Source organism: Wyeomyia smithii, chromosome 2 (assembly GCF_029784165.1).
Source record: "Wyeomyia smithii strain HCP4-BCI-WySm-NY-G18 chromosome 2, ASM2978416v1, whole genome shotgun sequence".
Taxonomy (NCBI): Eukaryota; Metazoa; Arthropoda; class Insecta; order Diptera; family Culicidae; genus Wyeomyia; species Wyeomyia smithii.
In genome coordinates, this window is record NC_073695.1 from 185,637,062 (window position 1) to 185,661,051 (window position 23,990).

The 23,990-nt window shown below is 39.9% G+C and overlaps 4 protein-coding genes across 6 annotated transcripts in view; 1 reads left to right on the forward strand and 3 right to left on the reverse strand.

Annotated features, from left to right (window-relative positions):
• Positions 1–5,541: 5,541 nt before the first annotated feature.
• On the reverse strand, positions 5,542–7,366 carry LOC129720266 (uncharacterized). Its single transcript, XM_055671720.1, has 3 exons — positions 7,324–7,366; positions 6,132–7,249; positions 5,542–6,075 (listed from the first exon to the last, which is right to left on the reverse strand). Exons 1-3 carry the CDS (start codon positions 7,364–7,366, stop codon positions 5,542–5,544), a joined length of 1,695 nt encoding a protein of 564 aa, XP_055527695.1.
• A 6,910-nt stretch (positions 7,367–14,276) lies between these two features.
• LOC129722154 (RNA polymerase II transcriptional coactivator) lies at positions 14,277–15,158 on the forward strand. 2 transcript variants are annotated; one of them, XM_055675411.1, is made up of 3 exons: positions 14,277–14,433; positions 14,564–14,626; positions 14,682–15,158. In XM_055675411.1, the coding sequence occupies exons 2-3, from the start codon at positions 14,573–14,575 to the stop codon at positions 14,943–14,945; spliced, it is 318 nt and encodes a 105-aa protein (XP_055531386.1). In that variant the 5' UTR covers positions 14,277–14,433; positions 14,564–14,572; the 3' UTR covers positions 14,946–15,158. The 2 variants fall into 2 exon arrangements, with proteins under 2 accessions (XP_055531386.1, XP_055531387.1); XM_055675412.1 differs by having other exon boundaries at positions 14,290–14,429.
• A 263-nt stretch (positions 15,159–15,421) lies between these two features.
• On the reverse strand, positions 15,422–16,239 carry LOC129722153 (transmembrane protein 222). Of its 2 annotated transcripts, none has more exons than XM_055675409.1 (2): positions 16,181–16,239; positions 15,422–16,116 (listed from the first exon to the last, which is right to left on the reverse strand). In XM_055675409.1, the coding sequence occupies exon 2, from the start codon at positions 16,103–16,105 to the stop codon at positions 15,566–15,568; it is 540 nt and encodes a 179-aa protein (XP_055531384.1). In that variant the 5' UTR covers positions 16,106–16,116; positions 16,181–16,239; the 3' UTR covers positions 15,422–15,565. The 2 variants fall into 2 exon arrangements, with proteins under 2 accessions (XP_055531384.1, XP_055531385.1); XM_055675410.1 differs by having other exon boundaries at positions 16,185–16,202.
• A 4,507-nt stretch (positions 16,240–20,746) lies between these two features.
• LOC129722897 (protein PRRC2C-like) overlaps positions 20,747–23,990 on the reverse strand; it is a 26,361-nt gene continuing 23,117 nt past the window's right edge. Inside the window, exons 2-3 of the mRNA XM_055676737.1 lie at positions 21,254–22,289; positions 20,747–21,198 (exon numbers count right to left, since the gene is read on the reverse strand). Of these exons, the coding sequence (XP_055532712.1) occupies positions 20,846–21,198; positions 21,254–22,289 (1,389 nt within the window). The 3' untranslated portion in view covers positions 20,747–20,845. The remainder of the gene's footprint in view (positions 21,199–21,253; positions 22,290–23,990) is intronic.

Genomic DNA, 23,990 nt, shown 5'->3' on the forward strand with positions numbered 1-23,990 from the left:
GCGTGATGTGGTGTCCACTAATTCCATATATCTTCGTCGATCAACCTTCTGCAGACAATATAATCGCGTGAGGTTCACATTTAATATTAGTTTGTTTCGTTCTGTTAAAGATATTTTCATTTAAAAAATGTACCAATATTTTCATGTTAGTTTCCCTTGTTGTAACCGGAATCTCCTGCTTCTTTTATTGATGATAATATTAATTTTCATTGGCATGAAAACATGCTTAGGACGATAATTACCCCCGAGAAAACTATAAATTTTTCTGAACTGCATCATTTCCCTAAAAAACGGTCTCCCTCCTCCCCATATACCCACTCCATAAGGCATATCAAGGTGAACGTTTATTTTTCCAAAGACAAAACCTAAACGTAAAAACAAAGAGACATCGGTAATAACGTATCCGTGCGTGATCGATCAAATAAAACAGACTACGAGGGACGTATGTTTTCTGTTACTTCTACTGCTTGTTGAAATTGCATACAAATTATTACTGGACAATTCAAGATCAATGTTTATGCTCGGTTTAGTTCAATTTGAAGTCATTGATGTTATGAAGTGCTGATATTTTCAACTATACATGCATGACTCATGAGCAACTACTGTCAACTAGCAATGGGCAAGATCGATCCGATTTTTGCAAAATCGATCTTTTAGGTCATTTTATCGATTTCTTTACGCGCGATCTTCTACTGAATCGATCCTTTGGATGGCAAGATCGTTTTTTTTTCGCCTGAATAAATGTGTGCAAAACGGATTGAAGACAATAGTGATTGCATTTATTGTTGCTATTGTAACGTCTGCGGCCGAATTCCGAGAACACTTTGTTTTGAAAAGTAGAAAATTTCTTTATTGATAGTGTACAAAATTTTTTTCTTCTCTCCGAAGAAGTGTGTGGTCGGAACTCGGACACTGATCTGAAAAATGTGTAAATTTTTACCGGGATGACCATAGTTTAAAATTGACTAAAGTTCAGTAGACATGAAACCGAGAAAAACGCATTTCAAATGTTTTTGTTGGTTCAAACAATTGTCTACGTCCATGACAACTTTTTTCATGAGTATGTCACCACCCCCACAAGGTTCCAGAATATCCAGCTTTCCACGAACGGTAACGGCACGCTGCCCATTTCGACGTTTCCTGTAGGTCAGGGAAGCTGGATAACCTTGTCGTCGAGTTGAAAAAGAACAATCCGCAGCCAAATTAAGTCCCTCCAGTATTTTTAACGCAGTAACCATTTTTTTGCCTTTGTAAACGCGACATCAATAGACAAACCCGTATGAAATTTGGCTAATACGCATGCGTTGTGAAAAATAGCAAGGATTAGGGGTGGGTGAAACGGCTCTTTTGCAAGAGCGGTTCTGAACTGACTCATAGTTCACAATGATTCACGAGCGTTGACAGTTCGTGTTGTCTCGGTAAACTTCGGGTTCGCGCGAACCAAACAGTTCTGCTGCGCCCAAAGAACCGTGGTTCTTTTTCGTGAGCCGTTCGTTCTTTCGCTCTTTTCTAAGAACCGGTTCATATGAACGGCTCGTGAGCCGTTCGCCCATCCCTAGCAAGGATGAAAAGAACGACGAGACAAGTTTGCACCTCGAACTGAATATAAATTGCCAACCACGAGACCGCCTCGAAAGTTTGACATATATGTATTGTATACAATCATTACTAACTGATTGGTGTATATGGGGTGGCAATGGACTTTGACAGTTTAATTTAGAAGTAGTGTTCAATGTTTAGCCCTCACGAACAGTTAACAAAATTTCGATTTTTTGGATAACACCCGACTTCGACGTTTTATACATTTCTAATAACCCGTACACATGATGAAATATTGCTCATCTTGATTTCAAATCCCATACTCCAAACTTTCCGTGAAAACTAGATGCATGTATGTTTCAAGATACGCGATATCTGCTATAGCGTGAAAAAGGCATAAGACATTTGGCACAAAAAAAACTATTACAAACTGTGCTTTACTTCAGAAGTCGAGAAAGTGAAATTTAGACCAAATACTCCTGAATTCCGATTGAGCTGAAATTTTGCATAGCATTGGATATTGAATTTACCGTTTTGGATATTAGCCAACATTATTTCACATTTGCTACCTCAACCTATTTTTCAACTATGAGTAGCGGGGTACTCGTTAACTCAAATATTGCAAAAGTTGAATTAAATGTTCGTGTATATGCCGTGCTGCATTCTGTTCAGCATGGTGTTGCGCTCGCCATTTTGTTTATTTGAGTTTGTGCTGCGGATGTTCCGATTTTTTTATGAATTGGGTTCTTCAGCTATATCAGTTTTTTCTATCATCTGAAAGATCTGAATTTTCTAAGTAAAACGTGATTTAAAAAGAAATTCTATCATTGTCCTTCGCTTTTTAAATCACGATTTGAATTAGCTAAACAACCCAATTATACAGGTTTGGATTGCTCTTAGTGCATCCTAAACAATAGACCATTTCACGAACTGACAGGTGTCACGGATCCTGCTGATGTTGATGATGCTTTCACGTGCATTATGACAGCGGTTCCAAACTTTCTGTCAAAATTTCGTTCATGAATCAAGTTTACAAACGTCTCGTGAAATGGTCTATGGGATGAGCGACAACGAAAACTCTTAGTAGAAAAAACCGCCAAAAGAGTACACGCGGTAAAAGAAGATGGCAATAAACTAAAAAAGCCGTATCGTTAGTAGATGTTGTGAACGAAAACTCGTTGAACATGATTGATAAACCAGAAAACGCAAACAAAACAAAATCTCCATGAATATAGCCAAAAAGGTCGTAACAAGCTTATACCACACAAAAATCGATTTTTCGGGCTCGATTTTTTTATGAACCGATTTTATTAATTTCGATTAATCGATGCAGGAGAATCGATTTTTTTTCGAAGATCGCCCATTGCTACTGTCAACTACGAAAATTATTCGTGGTTAAAGACAGACTTTTAATGACGAAGCTCATTGTGATGCACGACGAGTTTGGCTAAAAGCATGAATTTGCGGTGAACGCTCTTGATCCTGTAGGTAATGGAATAGTACCGGTGCAACAGCGGTAGCTTTATGATTTAATGGCCTGTTGGTTATCACGAAATTCATCATAAAAATAAACTACAAAATCTTGTTTGAAGCGACTTGATATTTTTCGGGTTTCCGCGATTTTTTTTATTTATATGACCCACAATGTAAATATTTCTAACGATCGGCTCAAGTGCTAATCACAATGAAAAAACACACAATTTCACCAGGGTACGTTAATGGACAGGTATTCGGGACTCGAAGTATGTCGATACACAATTCACTCATACACTCTTAACTATGACGTGTTAGCTTTGATGAAGTGCAGCAAATGCATAGCGTTTCATAGCAAACGTATTATTTTGCTACAAATACTACTTGCTTTACTACTTTTTCCTCGATAGTACTCTAGTAAAACGTGGTATGTTGCGTCTAATATATCTTCAAAGCTGAATCGAACAGCGTATCTGAACTGATCCTGCGATTGCGACCCATGGGCTAGAGTATGATACCAACATTTCGGATGAAATGAAGGGACATAGATTTTTGTCACTGTCCAGTCGGTAAATTCATGAAAAAATGTTTCCGTAAACGTTCACATATAGGAAGTTGGGGAGCCTTTGAGACCAGAATCCACGCTCTAATTAAATTTTCAAGAATGTGTATGGGCAAAAGTCCATGAAGATAGGGCAGATCTAGTCTGTGTGGTTTATGTACACATGCATACCAGCACTGCTTAAAACTAACCAAAAATTCATCGGATTTCTTAAGGGGTAATATCCACCGAATGCTCAAAAAACCAAGGCTTTTTTCATGAATTTTTCTAAAGGACATTTGAGATGTAAGGTATATAAATAATATATCATTGGATTAAGCAACTCTTGGAAAATGAAAATACAAATTATTGCTACTTTTTTACAAAATGGCAGCTGTGGCTGTGCAGCAATTGCCGTAAACCGCTTTTTTTAAGTTCTTCCGCGGCGAGCTTAGAAGTCGTGCCCAACTCCACCTATAACCAAAAACAAACATTTTTTCATTATATACATAAGGTGTCATCCACATATCACCCCAAGTAACAATTTGTTTATTTGTTTATTGTTTCTCGTCTTCGAATAAAAATCGTACAGACTAATTATAGCTTATTCTAATTTCTAATTCTATTTTTAAAAGCCGTTTTCGTCAAACCCAGTTCATGTAGGTCACTGACATCGTTATATGCTTCCAGACATGCATTATATGCACTATCACGTCCGTAACTAGTTCTTCGGAAAGGTAAATTAATCGTGGGATAACTTCGGAGGGCTCGCGGGGGTACATTAAAATTGATGTGTCTTAACAGTTCTGGACAGTCAATAACATTTTCTATTATGTCGAAAATAAACGTTCTCTGCAGCTTGATTCGACGGGCTGCGAGAGTTTCTAAATTGAGAAGCATTCAACGCGCGGTGTAGTCAGGTAAATTCACCGGATCATTCCACGGTAGTTGGCGTAAAGCATACCGAATGAACTGCTTTTGTATCCGCTCTAATTTCACGGCGTGCGCTAGTTGGTATGGTGCCCAGACTTGAACTGCATACTCAAGGATGCTCCGAACCAATGCACGGTAGAGGGTTTTTAGAGTGTATACATCAGTGAAATGGCGCGACTGCCTTCGAATGAGTCCGAGCACTGCAAACGCTTTGGCTGCAATGATTGAGACATGATCATGAAATCGGAGTTTAGAGTCTATTGTGACTCCTAGATCGCGAATAGAAGTGACCCGCTCCAGGACGTTACCATCGATGTAATATGTATGGTTTACAGAGTCAGAGCGTCTTGTGAATGAGACAATTTTGCACTTCACTGCGTTCATTTTCATGCCATTTTGTGAATACCATAGCGAAAGTTCGTTGTTGTCGTCCTGCAAAGCCAGACAGTCCAGAGGTGCCGATACTACTCTATAGAATTTGAGGTCATCAGCAAACATCTGCTTCTGGGACTTCAGTCTAGTGCATATGTCGTTTACAAACAAAACAAATATAAGCGGACCCAGTACACTTCCCTGTGGGACACAAGACGTGAGGACGAACTCTTTGGAACACACGGAGTTCACGCAGACTGAGGTTTTACGGTTAGTGAGGTATGAGTGTAGCCATTCGGTGATGTGCTCTGGAAACCCCATACGTTTAAGTTTTTCGATGGCATAATCGTGTGGTACACCATCAAAAGCCTTAGAGAAATCGACGTAGACAGCATCGACTTGTTTTCTGTTCTCAATTTCAGGAAATAGTGCGTTTGTATAACACATCAGGTTGGAGGTTGTGGACCTTTGTTGCACAAACCCGTGTTGGTATTCTGATATAAGCGGTCGTGCTACTCTATATAGCACGACATGAACTAGCGACTCGAATATCTTCGCAAGTGAGCATAGTATTGATATGCCACGATAATTGTTGACGTGGTGAATATTGCCTGTTTTGAGGATCGGTACAATGCGTGCGGTTTTCCAGACCGTTGGGAAGACCCTCGAAGAGAGTGATAAGTTTAAGAGGCATGAAACAGGATGAGCCAGTGATGCTGCGCAATTTTTGAGAAGTAGAGGCGGAAGCCCGTCCGCTCCAGCGCCTTTTGTGGTGTCGACATTTCCAGTGCTTTTCGAACCTCTCCAATCGAAAACCTTATTTCTGGTAGACTTATGTCATACGAATTTACGCTCTGGAAGCATTCGGGACGTATCGCAGGGGACGATGTACTATAGACACTTTGGAAGAAGTCGGAAAATAATTCAACAGCTTCATCAGCCGTACTTGAGGTTTTACTCGCATGTTGTAAACTGGACGGTATTCTAGGGCCAGCCTTAAGTGACTTTACATATTTCCAGAAAGAGGCCGGATTTTGCCTTAGGTTTTGTTGTACATTTTGCAAATACGCCCTGTGAGTATCAGCAAGAAGATTCTTATACGTAGCTTCCATATTCCGAAGCACCCTACGGTTTTCTTGGGTTTTCGACTTGAAGACGCTTTTCTCATTTTCCGAAGCATGTTCCTTGAGTGGCGAAGTTCGGGAGTCCACCAAAACCTGCGAGTTGATGCGTGGGGCGCACGACGTACAAGCGGAACATGTGTGTTGATTACCTCAAACAGTTTATCATAGAAAGTAGACATATCCAAATCGACGGATTCGTTAACCAGATGCTGTTGCCAGTCGATAGAGGCAAGAGCATTATTCAGCACATCAAAATCGCACCGCCTGAAATTTAACTCCACTTCGGCTGGTCGATCCGCAGCCTTTAACACATCGCAACGAGCATCGAGCAATACAACGAATGGTCTATGATGACAATCAACTGGTAGCAGCGGGTGTGGGGGCTCGTCTACTTCGACTTCATCCGGCATGTTACTGAAGAGCAAGTCCAGCCAGCGCCCATTCACATTTGTGAGATTGTTCAATTGAACTAAACCACAGGCGAGTAGTGTTTCAGTAAGTACTATCTCTTGTTCAGACGATGCATTACTGGGCAAATAACCGTTCAGATCCGCGTCACATTGCCATCTTAGATGTGGGAGGTTGTAGTCCCCTAGCACCATTATAACGTCAGTAGTGTCGACCTGATCAGACATTGCTCCGATTGCTGCAGAGTGAGCAGCATACACATCAGCATTGGAATTTGGCCGTAAGTATATACAGCAGATGTAAAGTGAGCGACTTGGAAGGTGGACCCTAACAGCAACCTGCTCAAGATGGCTACTGTTCGGCAGTGAGATCAAAGTGCTTGTGATGTTATTTTTGATTGCAATAAGCACACCACCACCCCGCGATAGTTCACTGGTACGCTCACTGCGGTCACATCTAAATAAGGAGTAGTCGGATGACAACTCCGAATCAATGATGTCAGGTCGGAGCCAGGTTTCAGTGAAGACTAGGACATCGTAGTCACAACTGGAAAGCAACAGTCTCAGCTCGTTTGTTTTGGTTCGTAGGCCCCGCACGTTCTGGTAGTACACAGTCAGATAATTTTTTACGGTGGTACTCTGTGATCTGGAAGCGTAGTGCGGATCAGTAGTGCATGCGGAAGAAACGGAAGTGTACTTGCCGTGACTAACATTTTGGAAGCCCCGTTCCCCGCTACCACACGCAGGACCGGGACGACTGTTGAGCGCTGGCGGCAGTGGCACGACTGCGGTGGGGGGTTCGGAGGATTCCGCAATGCGTCGTTGCGTCCCGGAGTTGTCAGCGAGTCGACCGTAGAACGCTGTGTGTTGGAGACTGGTGGCCGAGGGTCAAGTTCTAGCGGGCTGGAAGCGCAGTGCCGATGAAAATGATTACCGTGAAAAGATTTGTACTTGCCATTGATGAGTTCTTGGGCCATTGATGAATTCTATAGCTACTTGGTTTTCTAACGGTTTTATCACAGCAATGAATGTTACCAACGGTTTTATGGCGGTTAAATCCGTTGCCAAAAATAGCAAGTCGTAATGAACACTGATAGCTGTCAATAAAACTCTAATAAAACTTACAAAAAAACCGGCAAGAGTCAATGCGGTTTTGCTTTATTATTGGTTTTATTATTTCTATCTATTGCCCCATAAAACCACTCCAGCTTGCTGTCATATAACATAGAAACCAGTTTTATTGCGGTCATTCAAAATCTAAAAAACTACTAGTTGGCTATGAAAAATATCTCATAAAATTGTAATAAGTGCCCAGTTTTAGCCTGTTGAACTTGTGAGACAAAAGCGGCTTAGTTGGTTTAGTGTGATGCAGAATTATGTCGCAGTCTCCGTAAGATGTGTGTAAAATGCTTTAGAGCATCTTAAAGTAACACGGCAAACTTAGTATTAGTACTTAGTACTGTTCGGTAGTTTTTTTTTTAATTTTATCGCCAGTTTTGTCTTGTTTCGGTTGAAAATAATTTCCTATGTCGTTAAATTATGCGTCCTTAAAAATAAGGTAGGGGCAAGACACTATTGATTTATTTCGAAATATATTCAATATTCAGATGATGTCAGATTTTTCATAAAAATAAAGTTGTCTAGGCCCCAGGGATTTACCATATTTTTCTCTAATAATACAGGCATCCAACCTTTGCCGCACCTTACAACATATATATCATTGAACTAGGCTTATTGCGGCTACGATTGATACCAACTAATTACCAACCGCGCCATATTGATATTTTTAAAACTTTTCATGATCTTGAAACGAAAATCGAATCGTCGTCTGACTAACAAATAAATTTAACATCCAAAGTAGATTTTAATCTATCTCTGTATTAAGGAATACGGCTAGTTTTTTTTTTCTGAAAAACTGAGCTGAAGCAATCCACTTCATTTTTGCTAACAATGAAATCATCTTTGTAAGCCCGTACTATTTTGATGGCGCATAAATTTTAAGCGCGTTCTCAAAATGCACGACAAAATTTCATGCGCATATGCTTGAGAAGTACAAAACCTACTAAAAACCCCTCTTTAATTCTTATCTTTCTACAATATCACCATCAAATAAAATCGATTGCACGAAGATAACCAACACAGGTGAAACATTTCTTCCGCGGCGAGAGATTTCCTTATTAAAAAAAGTGGCGTGATGTTCTGGTGTGTGTGCAGGAACGGCACAACAAATCAACTTATTGCGGTTGCTGTCAAGCAATGAAAAGTTGAATTGGACTTATTGTGGCAAGTAGCAGAGCGCAATAATGCAACCAAACTTATTGCGCTCTCAAAGAGGTAATGCCAGCTGCTTATAGTATGCGGTACTCTTTCCATATGGTTTTAAAGCAGTTTTTTTGCCATTCTTATAATTGCTTCAATAAGGTTGGCAAGGGTGGGCCACCTGGCTGTGAAGCCAACTTATAGCGGTTATCAGGAGGTTCTGATAGTATTTCTAGTTTTAACAGCAGTGTTGCGAAATTGGTCATGAAAACCGCTAGAAGAATGCAATACGACTTAAATTGTTACTTGGGACGTGGACAGATTTTTAATGATTTTGACCCCCCCCTCCCTCTCCGTGGACAACTGCCCATATAAATTCTAAAAAAAATGTATGGACCATAGACATTAACCAACCGCCCCCCCCCCCCCCCCCCGAAAGCTGTACACATGGTATGTGGATGGCCCCTAAGCATCACTAGAAAAGTACACATGATTATATTTTTAGAATTTTTCTTCGCAAAATGGCAACGGTTTGAAAAAAAAAGTTCTTTTTCGACAAAAAAATCGACTTTAATTATATATAAAAAAATAGTTGAAGAGGTTGTTTATAAGACACGACCGCAGAGGTAACGTAGAATACGACAGCCTGTCTTATGTCTAAGTGTTTCTTGGAATAGGTTTGGGAATGAGTGTAGTGTTGATTGTATTGGGATTAATTAATTTAATAGTCTCTTTGCTCCAGATGACGTTTACCTCTGTAGCTGGCACCGCGGTTTCACTTGCTGCCGTATCCAAAACAAGAATGAAATTGAATTGTTTTGATGCTGTCTTTTGTATCAAGTTGCACTAAGATATCTTAATTTAGGCAGTGGCTACGAAGAGGCTATAGACAAGGGCATTCCCCATCTATGATATAACAGTTCAAATAACAATTTTCTGCATTTTACGATAGCGTAGATAATTTTACAACTGACTGCTGCAATTAGTAAGACTTGCGCGAAAAATTATGTGATTCAGGCTCACTAGCTCAGAAATTAAATTAAATTTAGTTTTGAATGATTTTCAGTGATAATTAAATCCTACATGAGGTGATTTATTAGCAATTATATATGAAAATTTCAATCGCTATACTGCTAGCCACGCACGCTATATGGCAAGCCATACAAGCTATAGACATACACAGACACGCTAGACATGCACACGCTATACAGCAAACCACGCACGCTTTTTAGCAAGTCACACACGCTATAAACATTCACACACGCGCTACAGACATGCATACATACACGCTATAAACACACACACACACACACTATACACGCTATATAGCAAGCCACGCACGCTAGCGACACACGATATAGATATTCACACACGTTATATATGTGCACACACCCTATATATACATGCGCTGGATGATGGTGGCTTCTCAAACCACCTGGCGGTGCGATTCTCTTTAAGATTCGGGTTGTATTCACCCAACGATATCTGAATTGGATTACCGCTAGTGGGGTCCAACTCAGATCGAAGGGAAGCCGAACTGAAAGAGGTAGGAACTGCAGCTAACCACTACCACTGTTGCCCGCTGCTGATCCACTTCGCCTACTGCCATCGGTGTTGATGTCCGCTGCTGCTGCCTGCTGCTAGTAAACTGATTTGCTTGAGGATAAACAGTCTCTTATATAGCCCAACGAGTGCATTCCCGGCTAACTAGGTACTCCATTCTGTCGTCCTTTTTAGGGAAAGGCAGCAAGCGACCAATCCAAAGTCGACATTTGCGTTTCGACAATGTTCAATAATTTTCAATATAACAATAGTTTGAGCAATCAGATTACAATTTTCTGCATTTGGACGGGTGCTTAAATGATGTTCCAAGCGATTGCTGCGAAAATGACAGAAATCGGTTGGAAACTGACTGAGTTTAATACGTTTGAAAGTGGACAATTTTTGTGACGCTCTCGATGTTTTCGGTTTTGAAATTGGATCCCTGTACTGAAATTGGGTCCCTGTGATTGTTGCCGTAAGACGTATTCTACGTCAATATATAACTTTTGTTGTTGTTAATCAATCGCCAAAATCGTGTTTACTTCACTAGATAATCTAATGAAGAAACTACAGTTAAAATTTCAAGTCAATCGGAGGTAAACTTTTTCAGTTCTACTGCTTGTCGATTTTAGTTTTGAGAAAAAAGCGTTTAAAGTTTCAAAATGCCATAAATCTTAAGAATCGCAATAATAAAGCCCTATAATATTTTTTTAACCTTCATCAGTCCTCGGAAAAAATAACTCAAAAAAACCCTAAAAGTTGCTGTAATTGTACATAGTTATACCATAATTTAACTACGTTTCATTGTAAATACATCAATTTTACATTAAATATCATTATCCAGAACAATAAAAACATTGTTTTTGTTTTTTTACCATCAAAAGCGGGGTTGTTATGTATCTTAAAAGCATTTTTTCAGGAATTTTTCCCATACATTTAGAAGTCACTGACAATGTTTTTCATGGTAAAAATGTTGTCGGTGGTAGATGCAACATCGAAAAACGTTGTTAAAACATGGTAATGACACAAATCGTTTGCAAGTTTATAGTAAAAATACCATGTTTTTTATGGTTACAATAAAATAACATTGTCCGTTTACTGTTCTCACCGCAAAATACATCGTAAATTTTTTTGGGGTCAGCTATCCCTGTACCGTAAAGTTGTTCTTCCTGGGCTTTATCGTCTTCTTCTTTCTTTTTTATCTGATCAAATGCTGCGCCTACCCTCGGGGTATCAGCCATGCGGCGCTCAGTGACTTTGATTGGCGTCCGATCCCACGCAAAACTCAAACTTGTCACTTATATTTAAGTAATTGTAAGTATAACTCACAGTTAAAAAGTATCAAAAAACTCAAACAAAGAACGTACACAACGAGAACGGCTGATCGACTAAACAAATGGAAATTGTGAGTAAACACGTGCTGTAGAGACGCTGTAACGGCCGAAACTTGATGCAGCGGTCTCTGTACTTCAAATTTGAAACACGATATCGATCATGGGTAATTTCTACTAGTTTACAAGGCCTCGAAATTAAAAACAAAAACGAGCATTGCCAAATAAACGAAAAATGTTATTTTGGAGCATAAAAGTTGTTTGGTAAAAATTGATTTAAACGAATTTCGAGTTTAGATCAGTACTTGGGCGATGTAGATTTTGATTCTAGGATAGTTTTAGCATGATTTAAGCCAATAAAACTTGTTGGTGGATATTACCCCTTAAATGAATAGTGCAAACGAGACTTAAGTAAAATTTACCCGAATTAGTGACGGTTTTTGCGAGATTTAGTTTATGTCTGTTCATACAGGCACTCAAAATAACCAAAGGTTTTGATGAGAAAAAAGCCCAAGATAAAATTTCTTTACGCTGCAATGAACAAACTTGTACATCAAACCACAGATAACAGATATCCAAGCTAGAACAAAACACTCCAGAAATCGCCAAATTCTTACTCGTTTGGAATGCTAACGACATCCTTCTGCAACTTGCGACTTTAACCAATTTAGTGATAGCAGTGCTGGATTATAGTCAAAGCTGCCAGACGCATTAGAATTCTCACAAATAGTAGAGTCGCTGTTTTTACAACGATATAACACTGTTTTTGTGAGGTTTGTGTTTTTTTTTCATATCAACACTAAAACAAACAAACTTATCGCAAATGTAAACTGGGATTGAATAAAATTTTCGATTATGTATAGATTACGACTGCTCAAAATTTCTACATGAAAGAACGGCAATGCTCCTTATTACAATAATAGCGATAAGGGCTCATTCAAATAATACATAACGCGCTCAGGGGTGGGGGGGTATTCAGCGAAGCGTTACATTGCGTGTGGCAAACATGTAAAATTGCGTTACGTGGGGGTGGGTGGGTATTGAAAATTGCCAAATTCCGCGTTATGTAATATTTAAATGGTTCCTAAGAGCTGAAAAACTATCGATTTTATCGAATCATTGACCACTAAGTGTTTTTAGCGCCATCATATTGCCTATCGCGACATGCTAAAAAACCGTTGCATCTTTTTACACATGGAGCGAAATTAGCTTGGATGTCTGTTATCGGTGGTAGTAGCGAGGCTGTGATGTGTTAGCTTTGCAAGTAGCATGAAGTTGTAAAGAAAATTTGACTTAATTGATGAATTTCTATTCTATTTTAGTTTAATCACAGATAACAGATATCCAAACTAGAACAAAAACTCCAGAAATCGTGTGTAAGATTTCAAATTCTTACTCGTTTGGAATGCTAACGACATCTTTCTGCAACTTGCGACTTGAACCACTTTAGTGATGGCAGCGCTGGATTATAGTCAAAGCTGCCAGACGCATTAGAATTCTCACAAATAGTAGAGTCGCTGTTTTTGCAACGATATAACACTGTTTTTGTGAGGTTTGTGTATTTTTTTCATATCAACACTAAAACAAACAAACTTATCGCAAATGTAAACTGGGATTGAATAAAATTGTCGATTATGTATAGATTACGACTGCTCAAAATTTCTACATGAAAGAACGGCAACGCTCCTTATTACAATAATAGCGATTAGAGCTGAAAAACTATCGATTTTATCGAATCATTGACCACTAAGTGTTCTTAGCGCCACCATATTGCCTATCGCGACATGCTAAAAAACCGTTGCATCTTTTTACACATGGAACGAAATTAGCTTGGATGTCTGTTATCGGTGGTAGTAGCGAGGCTGTGACGTGTTAGCTTTGCAAGTAGCATGGAGTTGTAAAGAAAATTTGACTTAATTGATGGATTTTTATTCTATTTTAGTTTAATCACAGATAACAGATATCCAAGCTAGAACAAAAACTCCAGAAATCGTGTGTAAGATTTCAAATTCTTACTCGTTTGGAATGCTAACGACATCTTTCTGCAACTTGCGACTTGAACCACTTTAGTGATGGCAGCGCTGGATTATAGTCAAAGCTGCCAGACGTATGAAAGCTCTCACAAATAGTAGAGTCGCTGTTTTTGCAACGATACAACACTGTTTTTGTGAGGTTTGTGTATTTTTTTCATAGCAACACTAAAACAAACAAATTTATCGCAGACATAAACTGGGATTGAACAAAATTGTCGATTATGTACAAATTACGACAGCTCAAAATTTCTACATTATAAAACGGCAACGCTTCTTATTGCAATAATATCGATAAGAGCTGGAAAACTATCGATTTTATCGAATCATTGACCACTAAGTGTTCGTAGCGCCACCATGCTTCGTATTGCGACATGCTAAAAAACCGTTGCATCTTTTTACACATGAAGCAAAATTAGCTTGGATGTCTGTTATCTGTGGTTTAATGTACATGTATCACTTCATTGAAGAGTGAAAAAATCTATCTGGGGTTTCTTTGTTATCAAAACCTTGGGTCTTAGCTTGGACGTCTGTCTGCGGTCTGCGAAGCTATGAAGTAATCGAACCATGAACACATCAGCTATCCATCAGACTTGAGTAAAAAATATCAATACTTTAATTTCAATAAACGTGCAAATTTTCCATTTATTCAATGGGCGATATTTTTTTTTATCGTTGTTTAAAAAATGTCTGGCATCTCTGCATCGCGCATTGCATGCAATTTGCGCCAGGCGAAATCGAGTGTCCACAAACAGAGTCGAAACAAAATATCCAGCAAGCGTCATTTCCATTTTATTTCCAGAGTGCGTATTGAGCAGTTCGCTTTTCAAATTAAATAGTTGTGTGATTTACAATAGTTGATTATTTGATACGAAATTGTAGGTTAGTGATACATTTTCTTTTTTAACGATGCTTCAGTAATATTCGTAACATTCCGTGTTTTCATGCGTCGCCTTTATTGAACTCCGGCGCGCTCATAACCCTATTTACAACTTGTTTTTTCCTGTAATAGAAAAGCAAAATGCCGAAGAACAAGAAGGACGATACCTCTGATTCCGATTCTGGACCAGATGATGTAAGTAAGTTTGTTGCTGTAAAATGCGAGTATAGTATGATTTAAATTGTTTCAGCGCATTCCTGTTAAGAAAAGTAAAGGTGACGGAGACACCAAAAGTACTACCAACAAAAATGGAGAACCAGAATGGCAGCTTGATAGGAACCGTAAAATAACGGTCAGTGAATTCAAGAATAAGGTGTATGTTAATGTCCGCGAATACTATGAGAAGGATGGTAAGGAGCTTCCGGGCAAGAAAGGTATTAGTTTGACCGTACCACAATGGAAGAAGTTGCTGGAAAGCGCCGATGAGGTGAATGAAGCCATTAAAAAGTTTTAATTCTTTTTTCTACTGTACTTCTTTGATTTGATTGTTAATAAGAGAAACTTGGTTGATTTTTGGTAGTTCGTAAAGAACCAAGATATGGTATTTTTTAACGTAGCACTCGTACGATCTAAAGGTTATCTTAAGCTTATGTTTGTTTCGTTATGTCCTTATAAATCGGAAGCCTCTGAAGAGAATAAATAATAAAACATGATTTTATAATTGCAATATGTTTTCAATTATTGTTTCTCAACGAAGTAAGAATACATTTTCGTTTTCATAACGGCCTTTGTTACGCATAGATCTCTCACATATGTATTGGGTGAAGCAATTTTGAAGTTATGGGGGAACATGCTTGTTGCTCTGTTATAAACTCACCGATGAACGTACAGAGCATCTAACATTCTGAAAGGCAATCGTTTTGATACTTTGCACTTTCTAGAGTAAATATAATGTAGCATTATTCATATTTTACATGAATATTTGCATGATTCAGGTTAAAAAGGTACCATTTATTAAATCCGATTAATCACATAAATTAAATATAAATACAGTACAATAATATAGCGGTGTTCCACATGTTTCTGAAGTAGAGGAGCTGCATTTCACTTTGCAGTACGACGATCCTCTTGAATTTATTTTAAGTAGATTGCTACTAGCGTGCATGTAATCAGGACCACGGCAAACGGTGACCACGTTTTGAGGAATCCCTTGATACCAACATATTTTCCGGCAAAGAACATCCAGAATGCAAGCACTACCATGTTCCAGCTTGTATACTGTTTATACTTCATCAGCGATAACGCCATTCCTACGTGCGAGTGGCAATTGTCACAAAGCAGATTGTGCATCCTGGTACCATAAACTACGGAAGCCTTTGAAACACACTCGTCCCATTCGACTATGCCTCCGCTCACAAAGTTTGGATCTAGTTGAAGGTATCGTGTGGGCCGACCAAAGCCCATGTTGTCTTCCGAAACGAAGTACGGTCCAGCAAAATCACGGATTACACCGGTGGACATTGCAATGCCCATATGACCGATGAAAGGAAAGAACCATGTTAATACAGGTATTGGAGTCCAAACAATGCAGCACGGAAACTTATCGGTGGCAAAATTGATGGCAGCAATTGGACTGACGGAGCTATCACTAGATAGCCGTCTACTACGGTCCATTCTAGCGGAATCTTGTTTGAAATAAGTAAAAAAAGTAGTTAATTCGCTTTGAACTGATTATGTGAAAAACACTACCAACAATTCCAACGACCTGATATAAATATAAACTGAAATCAAACGTCTGACGTTTGCTGTCAAATTTATACGGTTAAATCTAGGGTTGAATTATTCATGAGAGGTAACCACAGAGTACGTCCTCACTGTGTAGGAAGAGAGCCTCATTATTTCTTAGTAAATATCATGGGAAGGCGCACTAAGGAAATTTTCTAGGTGGGGCTACTTTTCATACATTTCATTTAAAAAAAGAGAGAAAATAAGAGTTAAAATCCGCTTATTTAATAATGCAAAAAATAGCGCCGTAACAGTAGAAAAAATCACTTCAATCGGGTTTCAATCTTCGAATATGTATCCAGCTTCCCAGGAGGCGGGCAGTGCACGCAGCCCATTTTGACGTGTTCTGTAGGTCGGGTAGTTTTCAATCGCAGTAACGGAGTGAAAAACTTAAAAATTTTGCAACGTAGCATAGCAACTTTAATAAACAGTTTTGTTTATTTTCATCCGCGCATCATATTTTCTACTCCGTTACTGCGCTGCGATTGAATATTCCCTGACCTACAGAAAACGTCGAAATGGGTTGCGTGCACTGTTCGCCATTACCGCTCGTGGAAAGCTGGATTAAATATCTTGACCACAGTGTACCAGCAGTACACCCGTACTAGTTGGCATAAAATAGACCGCAGTGTGATCCAAGGCATAATGCCCACTTCCCCGTAGTACCGACGAAAACGAACCGGAACAATCGGCAATGATCTAGCCGACGAAATAAGTACGACGATTAGCAGCTAGGTACATGTAACAGTAGATCGCTGAACGCCCCGGGTGGCGACAGGATTAAACTGGACCAGATAGAACCCGGCCACTTCAATATCGTTGCGCTCCAAGGGCTTTGCCGGAAAGGAGAGAAGGTACGGCGGATTTGTGGCCGCCAACCATTGAGCTGGGTATCGGCTTTATAGTACTGTGCACTATGCATGCATGCGATCAGTCACAGGTTGTTTTTGTTGAGAATAGAAGGCCGGTTTTACAACTACACTATTCTCAATGTGTAATGCCCTCACAAAGGACGACCCGATATAGAGGAAGAAACGTTCTACGCACAGCTGGAGAAACTCTACGATAGCTGCTCGCGTAGAGACATCAAGATCGTCATCGGGGACATGAATGCTTGAATCGGTAGGGAAGACATAGACATATATAAGCCGGTGATCGGCCCGCACAGCCTGCACATCGTGACGAACGACCATGGCCAGCGATGCTTCAACTTCGCAGCTTCCCGCAGACTGGCAGTCCGAAGTACCTTCTTTCCTCGAAAGGACATCCACAAAACCACCTGGAGATCACCTGACCAACGTACAACAAACCAAATTGACCATGTTCTCATCGACGGCCCGTTTTTCTTAGACATACAAATGTACGCACCAATTGCGGTGCGGATATTGGCTCGGACATGACCACTTCGATCGAGTCTAGTGCAATGGAGCAAAAAGTTGACGATGTACCTGATACGAAATCGGTACAACGACGCTTCTGGCGGAGGGCCTTAACGCTCTTGGCGTTTTCGAACGGAAGGTGCTGCGGACTATCTACGGTGGAGTACAGACGGACGACGAATAATGGCCACAGTGCATGAACCATAACAGTGCATGAACCGACGGTTGCAGGTGGACGGTTACAGGTGGAAGGAGCATTGTCAAGCGCTATTGAACGGTGAGGGGCCGGATGAGCAGAGCAGGAACAGGATGACGATTATGAGTGACGAACAAGCTGTGGAGCCACCAACACAGGAGGAGATGAAAAGACGATTAGTGAGCTGAAAAACGGCAAGGCCGCTGGGAAGGACGGTATCCCGGCCAAACTTCTGAAGGTGGGAAGCGAGCGGCTGTACTATGCGATCCACCAGATAATGCTAAAGATCTGGGCGGATGAACAAATGCCGAACGACTGGTTGGAAGGCCTAATATGCTCTACCTATAAGAAGGGTCATCAATTGGATTGTTGCAACTATCGAGGCATTACGCTGCTTAACTCCGAATTTGTTTAACTTGGTACGTTTGTGACATGTGACAACGATATGAGCCGTGAAGTGAAACGACGAGTTGCAGCTGCAACAGCACCTTCTACCGACTACGTGACCAGCTAGGGTCCCGTACTTTGCAAACTCGCACAAAACTAGCGCTGTATAGGACGCTGATACCCCTCGTGGCCTTTTACGGACATGAAGCATGGCCGCTGAAGGAAGCTGATCGATGAGTGCTCGGAGTTTTTGAGCGTAATGTTCTGCGTTCAATACTTGGCGGTAAACTGGAAGATGGAGTGTGGCACAGACGTATGAAGTTGTACCAGGTATTCAAATTTAAAGACGACTGTAACATGAAATTTCAAGGGAAATACGGCTTTTTCAGTCTTAGGGGTGTATCAAAACGCTACTAGGTTTCATGTCCGACGTTTCGGGCTTTGAACTTGGCCAGAGGTGCGATAAAACTTGGCGAGAGGTGCGATAAAAAGAGGTGCGATAAAAAGCCCGAGAAAAAGAAATTAAATCCACCAACGCATCGTGCTTTGTGATGTGGTACTTTGAAAGAGATCCTATAGACAGCTATGACAACCTATCGTGAAGCTTTGTACGCTTAACGAAAAACAGTACAACTTTATATCCCCTAAGGAAGGCCAAGTTCAAAGGCCGAAACGTCGGACATAAAACCTAGTAGCGTTTTGATACACCCCTAAGACTGTAAAAGCCGTAATTCCCTTGAAAGTTGTACCAGGTATACAAACATGCTAATACAGTGACGGTAATACCGCGGGCAGGCTTCAGTGGGCTGGACATGTGGCCAGAATGCCTGACGAGAGAGTCGCCAAAACTATCTTCAGTAGAGAACCAGAAAGAGGCCGTCGACTCCGTGGTAGGCTTCGCACACGGTGGAAGAAAATGCACGATCTGCTAGTGTACAAGGAGACTGGAGAACGGCTACCCAAGACAGAAGAAGCTGGACATCTCTAATTCGTTCGGCCCTAGACCCGGTCCGTTAGCCAACAAAGTAAAGTAAGTAAGCATGAACCATGAGCTGCCCGCGCTGCTTGGAGAGAACCCCATTGCACACCTGGCGAAAGTCAATAGGTTGCGGTAGGTCGGTCATCGATCCAGAGATGCCAGTCTTCTTGATATGATGTTTTTGCCAAAACTAAGCGGAATGGCAACAACTTCTTGATACAGCAACAGCAAGAGCCACTACGGCTCTCGTCTGATTTGTAAGGTAAGTAAGAAAGATAGGTTTGAGAATCGATCCTGGGTGCAGTACTAGTTCTTAGCCTTAGACATCTCAATTTGTGTTGATTTTGATGCTCTGATAAGAAGTATAAAATGTATTTATATTGAATATAATCATTCATATTAGCAATAAATAAATTGTGATTTTATCAATACATATTATATAATATCAATTATTAAATTTTTATGTTCCTGTTTTAATAAAAAAAATTTCAAATCAACAGTTAGAACCGGTGGTTTAAAAAAACATAACCACAGAGATACATCCAAGATTAGTTGTCAACATGTGTAAAGTTTTACAACCGTCGATTCGAAAAAAAAAATACTGGCAATACGTTACCAGATAGCGCTACCAGCGACATCAGCCTCGTACCTCTGTCAAATGCCGAGATGCCAGATGTTTTTGAAAAAAGTCTGCAACTGCTCGAAAACCTGGAAAAATCTGCTTGAAATCTGTGAAAAATCTAGCCGTGATTCGAAAAAAAAAATCGCTTGGGCAGACAAAAGTCTGCAAAAATCTGCACACATTTTGAGGAAGTCTGCGCAAATAGAGGTAAACTTTTACAAATATCTGCAAAAACTATTGAAAGTCTGTAAATATCTGCGAATCAACAAAATTCTGCCCACAGATCCCAAAAATCTGCATGTTGCAGACAGATCTGCACATCTGGTATCCCTGGTCAAATGGGTTGTTTAGCTACTCACGGATTTCTGATTCTTTTATATTAGCTAAAAGAAGGTAATTTTCTGAGCAAAACATGATTTTTTAAAATTGTATATCATTGTCCTTCAATTTTCAAATGAAGAATAAAAATCGCTCCAAATCGCTACAATGACAGTTGGTATATAGGCAAACTGTCATTGTAGCGATTTCGAGCAGATTTTGAGTAGTTTTTATTCGTGATTTAAAAATAGAAGGACAACGATAGAAAATTTTTGAAAATCACGTTTTGCTTAGAAAATTCAGCTCTTCCAGATGATATAAAAAAACTGATATAGCTAAACAACCCAATTACCGTACCTCTGGCTATTAGGAAATCGCAGCCAGGCCGAGATGTGTGGAGTGAAGTGAGTCCTGGGATATGTTTTCCGAGTGATAAATCTTATCGCGGGAACTACTTTGAAATACCACATCTACTACACGTGTGTTGACAATCAAGGGCAGATTCTTCAATTAGGTACACCCTGATCAATGTAAACACACCGACTAACGATAAACCCGATGAACTGAAGAAGGAGTTCTATGAGCACCCCGGGTGTCACTCAGTCACGCTAAACTACTGCCCAAATGAATCGGTTCAAATCACTCTAAATCGTTTAAAACAGTATTTTATTGGTATATATACTTACAGTTTAGTTGTATGTAGAGCGTAGCAGACAAAAGGAATAAATCCCTACAAATCAAATGAAATCTATTTTTTAACAATGGTAGCAGAGCTCTTTGAGCGAGTAACGCCAGTAGCCATTGGCACCGGTTTACTGGGAGCGGTTTTCACGCTACCGATTGGTTTTGTAGCAGTTCCAATCCCTTTTTTGCTGGCCAAAGTGATACCTTTGGTAGCAGCACTCGAGCTGCCAATAGTAGAGATAGATGCGCTTGAACTCGTTTTGCGTAGCAAAGTGATCGTCTTGACTTGAGCCGTCGTTGGACGAGGAGTATCTCCACGAACTGCAGGCCTTACTGAAGCAAGCTTCGAAGTGACATTAGTGTATTTTTTTGGGACGCTTGGGTTATGTACGATTCTTGGCGAAGGTGAAGGATGTCCTGATATGACGAGAAAACAATTTAGTCATTGTACCGAAATATTAATTTTCCTTACCTGGAAGTGACATCCTTCGGTTGATGTTGGTCAATGAACTGGACCGCTCTGGTAATAGTGGAGTAGCCAATTTTTTGCGGACCACAGTTTGTGGTGTGGTTGTTATAATGGAACCTGATGGGAGACCTCCGTGAGAGTTATTCAACTTCATGACCAACAGTGCGGTATCAATTTCTTGTCGTGCTTGCTGGAGACAGTGAATTACGTTAAGATCTCTTTCGTGGTTTTGATCGGCGTTGAATACAGAATCGAGAACCTTTTCATTAGGGCTTGATGTGATTAAAGCTTTCATGGCCTCGCTATTAGCGAACGAACTATCGTCGGGCATTCTACTCTCTTGAGACTTATTCGGTGTGGGCTCCATTGATATTACAGGCTTGTCACCGGAATCACTTTTGGACAGTTCCTTAGTTGTGTTATCGATTCCAACGCCTTCAACCGAATGGTCAGATTTTGTGTCATCTTTTGTTTGTTCAGTGGTTTTTGGTGGACTGGATATTATTTCTTCAGTTTGTTTTTCTGGCGAGGCAACGGATTCGATGAGTGCCATGAATTTTCCTTCTGCTGGTGGCGTAGCGATAGAAATTCTGTTTTCTTTTGATATTGGACTAGAAACACAAATTCGTGGCATAGCGACCTTCAACGGGGACTGCAGGACATCCTCTCCACGCTCAATGGATTTCATACTGGAACGGTAATAATCCAACAAATTTGATAGCATTGCTTTGGAAACCATCGAGCAGCTTTCGGAGACCTCGGGTAGTAAATTTGACGATGTGTTGTTTTTGTGCTTGGAAAACACACTCGGTCCGGTGGCTTGCACTTCCCAGAACGAGGTTTCTTTCTCATCCTTTTCCGGGCACGAGCAGTCCACCAAATCGTAGCTCATTCTCGCCATTACACCCGATTTATGACACCTAATGTCCACTGTTAATGAGTCTGTGTTAGATTTTTCTTCCTCAAAGTCCAGATACTCCAACTTGAGGCCCATTGATTTTAGGAGTAATGTGAGATCGATTACGTCAACTTTCAGGGGCTAAAATTGAAAACAAGCATTCAGTAAGCATAAAGTTGGAAAACATTGTGGTTTCAAAATAATCTAAAGAAGTATTCCAAATTAATGTTTAAAGATTTCAGTTCATGTATGCAAGGCAATATTTATTACTGATATTTATACTTTGCGCTGCAAAGATTAGACTTAAACTATATGAGCAGATTCTTTCAGGCCCAACCATTGATTGTTTTTTGTAGACAACTGCGATGAAAATACTCTGCACTAAATATTTGATTCTAGTCCCAAACGCTGCAATACATATAAGCTTAGAATCGTTTCAATAGAGGTTTATATCAAAAATTTTTATTCGCTGAAGCTGATTTTCATTTAATTTTAGTTGATTGGGGTTTGTGATTTTTTGAAAAAAGAAACGAAAAACTGAAAAATGTATGTTTTACCCCATCGCGTCAAACACTAATTCAGTGCGTTTAACCCTTTTTCGTCTCAAATCTTCACCATTCAGAAACTGTCAGTAGGGATTTTTTTTTCAGTGATATAAATATACGGGAGTAGACAGTCTGAGAAGTAAATACTTGAAAGAAAAAATAGAAAAATAGGAGAAATGATCCCACGGATAATCTCGATTGGCCACGTTAGGAAAGGAGAGGCATTTATTTAGTACTAGCTGTCCCGGCAAACTTCGTTCCACCCATTTTTTTTAAATGATTTCAACCACTGTAAATTGATTTTACCTACATCCAAAGATTCAACTTCCGATTTGTTTATAGTCTGCAAATGCATAAAGAAACGGACATTGGATACGTTCAAACTCAAAGGAAAATCGATTCGAAATGGTTGGTTTTATCGAAATGAAAACATCTTTGCCTTTCAGCTTTTGTACATCACCTCGATTCTGAAAATACCCATATTGGATGACATTCGGTCACTTTCAGCTGATTTCCAAAAAAAGTTGTCATCTTGAGTTTTAAAATGGCTTTCTGGCCTCTGAGCGTTATTTTGGTTCCGAGAGCTCCCATATTAGGTGATATTCGGTCATTCTGGGCTTTTTCTCAGTAACCCGAAGTCGCCTTTTCAGAATTCAAAACAGTGTCTGAGGTTGAATTTTAGCTTTTGTACATCATCACGATTACGGAAATACCCATATTTAGTGGTATTTGGCCACTTTCGACTGTTTTCCAACCCCCCTCCTTCCCAAGTAGGAAGGGGTGTCAAACCATCACAGAAACATTTTTTATCTCCAAAATCCTTCACATGCCAAATTTGGTTCCATTTGCTCGTTTACTCGAGAAGTGTAAAAATGTGTCTTCCAGGAAGGAATTTTTTGTCCCCAAAAATTTTCTCATGCCATATTTAGTTCCATTCCAGTTGCTTGATTAATTCTTGAGTTGAAGGAGAAGTGTCGAACAAACATGAAAATATTTTTTGCCTTCAAATATTTTCACATGCCAAATTTGGTTCCATTTGCTTTATAAATTCTGGAGTCATGCAAAAATTTGTGTTTCATTTGTATGGAAGCTCCCTTTTCTAGAATAGGGAATGGTGTCAAACCACCATAGGAAAAACTTCCACATGCCTAGTTTAATTCTATTCACTTGATAGGTTTATGAATTATGCAGAAATTTGTATTCAAATGTATGGGAGCTCCCTTTTCTAGGAAAGGGAGGGGTGCCCATCTACCACAGAAATATTTCTTGCTCTTGTGAACCATCACACACCAAATAA

Coding starts and splice junctions, on each gene's coding strand:
- LOC129720266 (XM_055671720.1), bottom strand. CDS start 7,366: ATGGCCCAAGAACTCATCAATGGCAAGTACAAATCTTTTCACG. Junction 7,250..7,323: donor CAAGTACAAATCTTTTCACG/GTAATCATTTTC, acceptor TCCAACACACAG/CGTTCTACGGTCGACTCGCT. Junction 6,076..6,131: donor TCTATGATAAACTGTTTGAG/GTAATCAACACA, acceptor ATCAACTCGCAG/GTTTTGGTGGACTCCCGAAC.
- LOC129722154 (XM_055675411.1), top strand. CDS start 14,573: ATGCCGAAGAACAAGAAGGACGATACCTCTGATTCCGATTCTGGACCA. Junction 14,627..14,681: donor CCGATTCTGGACCAGATGAT/GTAAGTAAGTTT, acceptor AAATTGTTTCAG/CGCATTCCTGTTAAGAAAAG.
- LOC129722153 (XM_055675409.1), bottom strand. CDS start 16,105: ATGGACCGTAGTAGACGGCTATCTAGTGATAGCTCCGTCAGTCCAATT.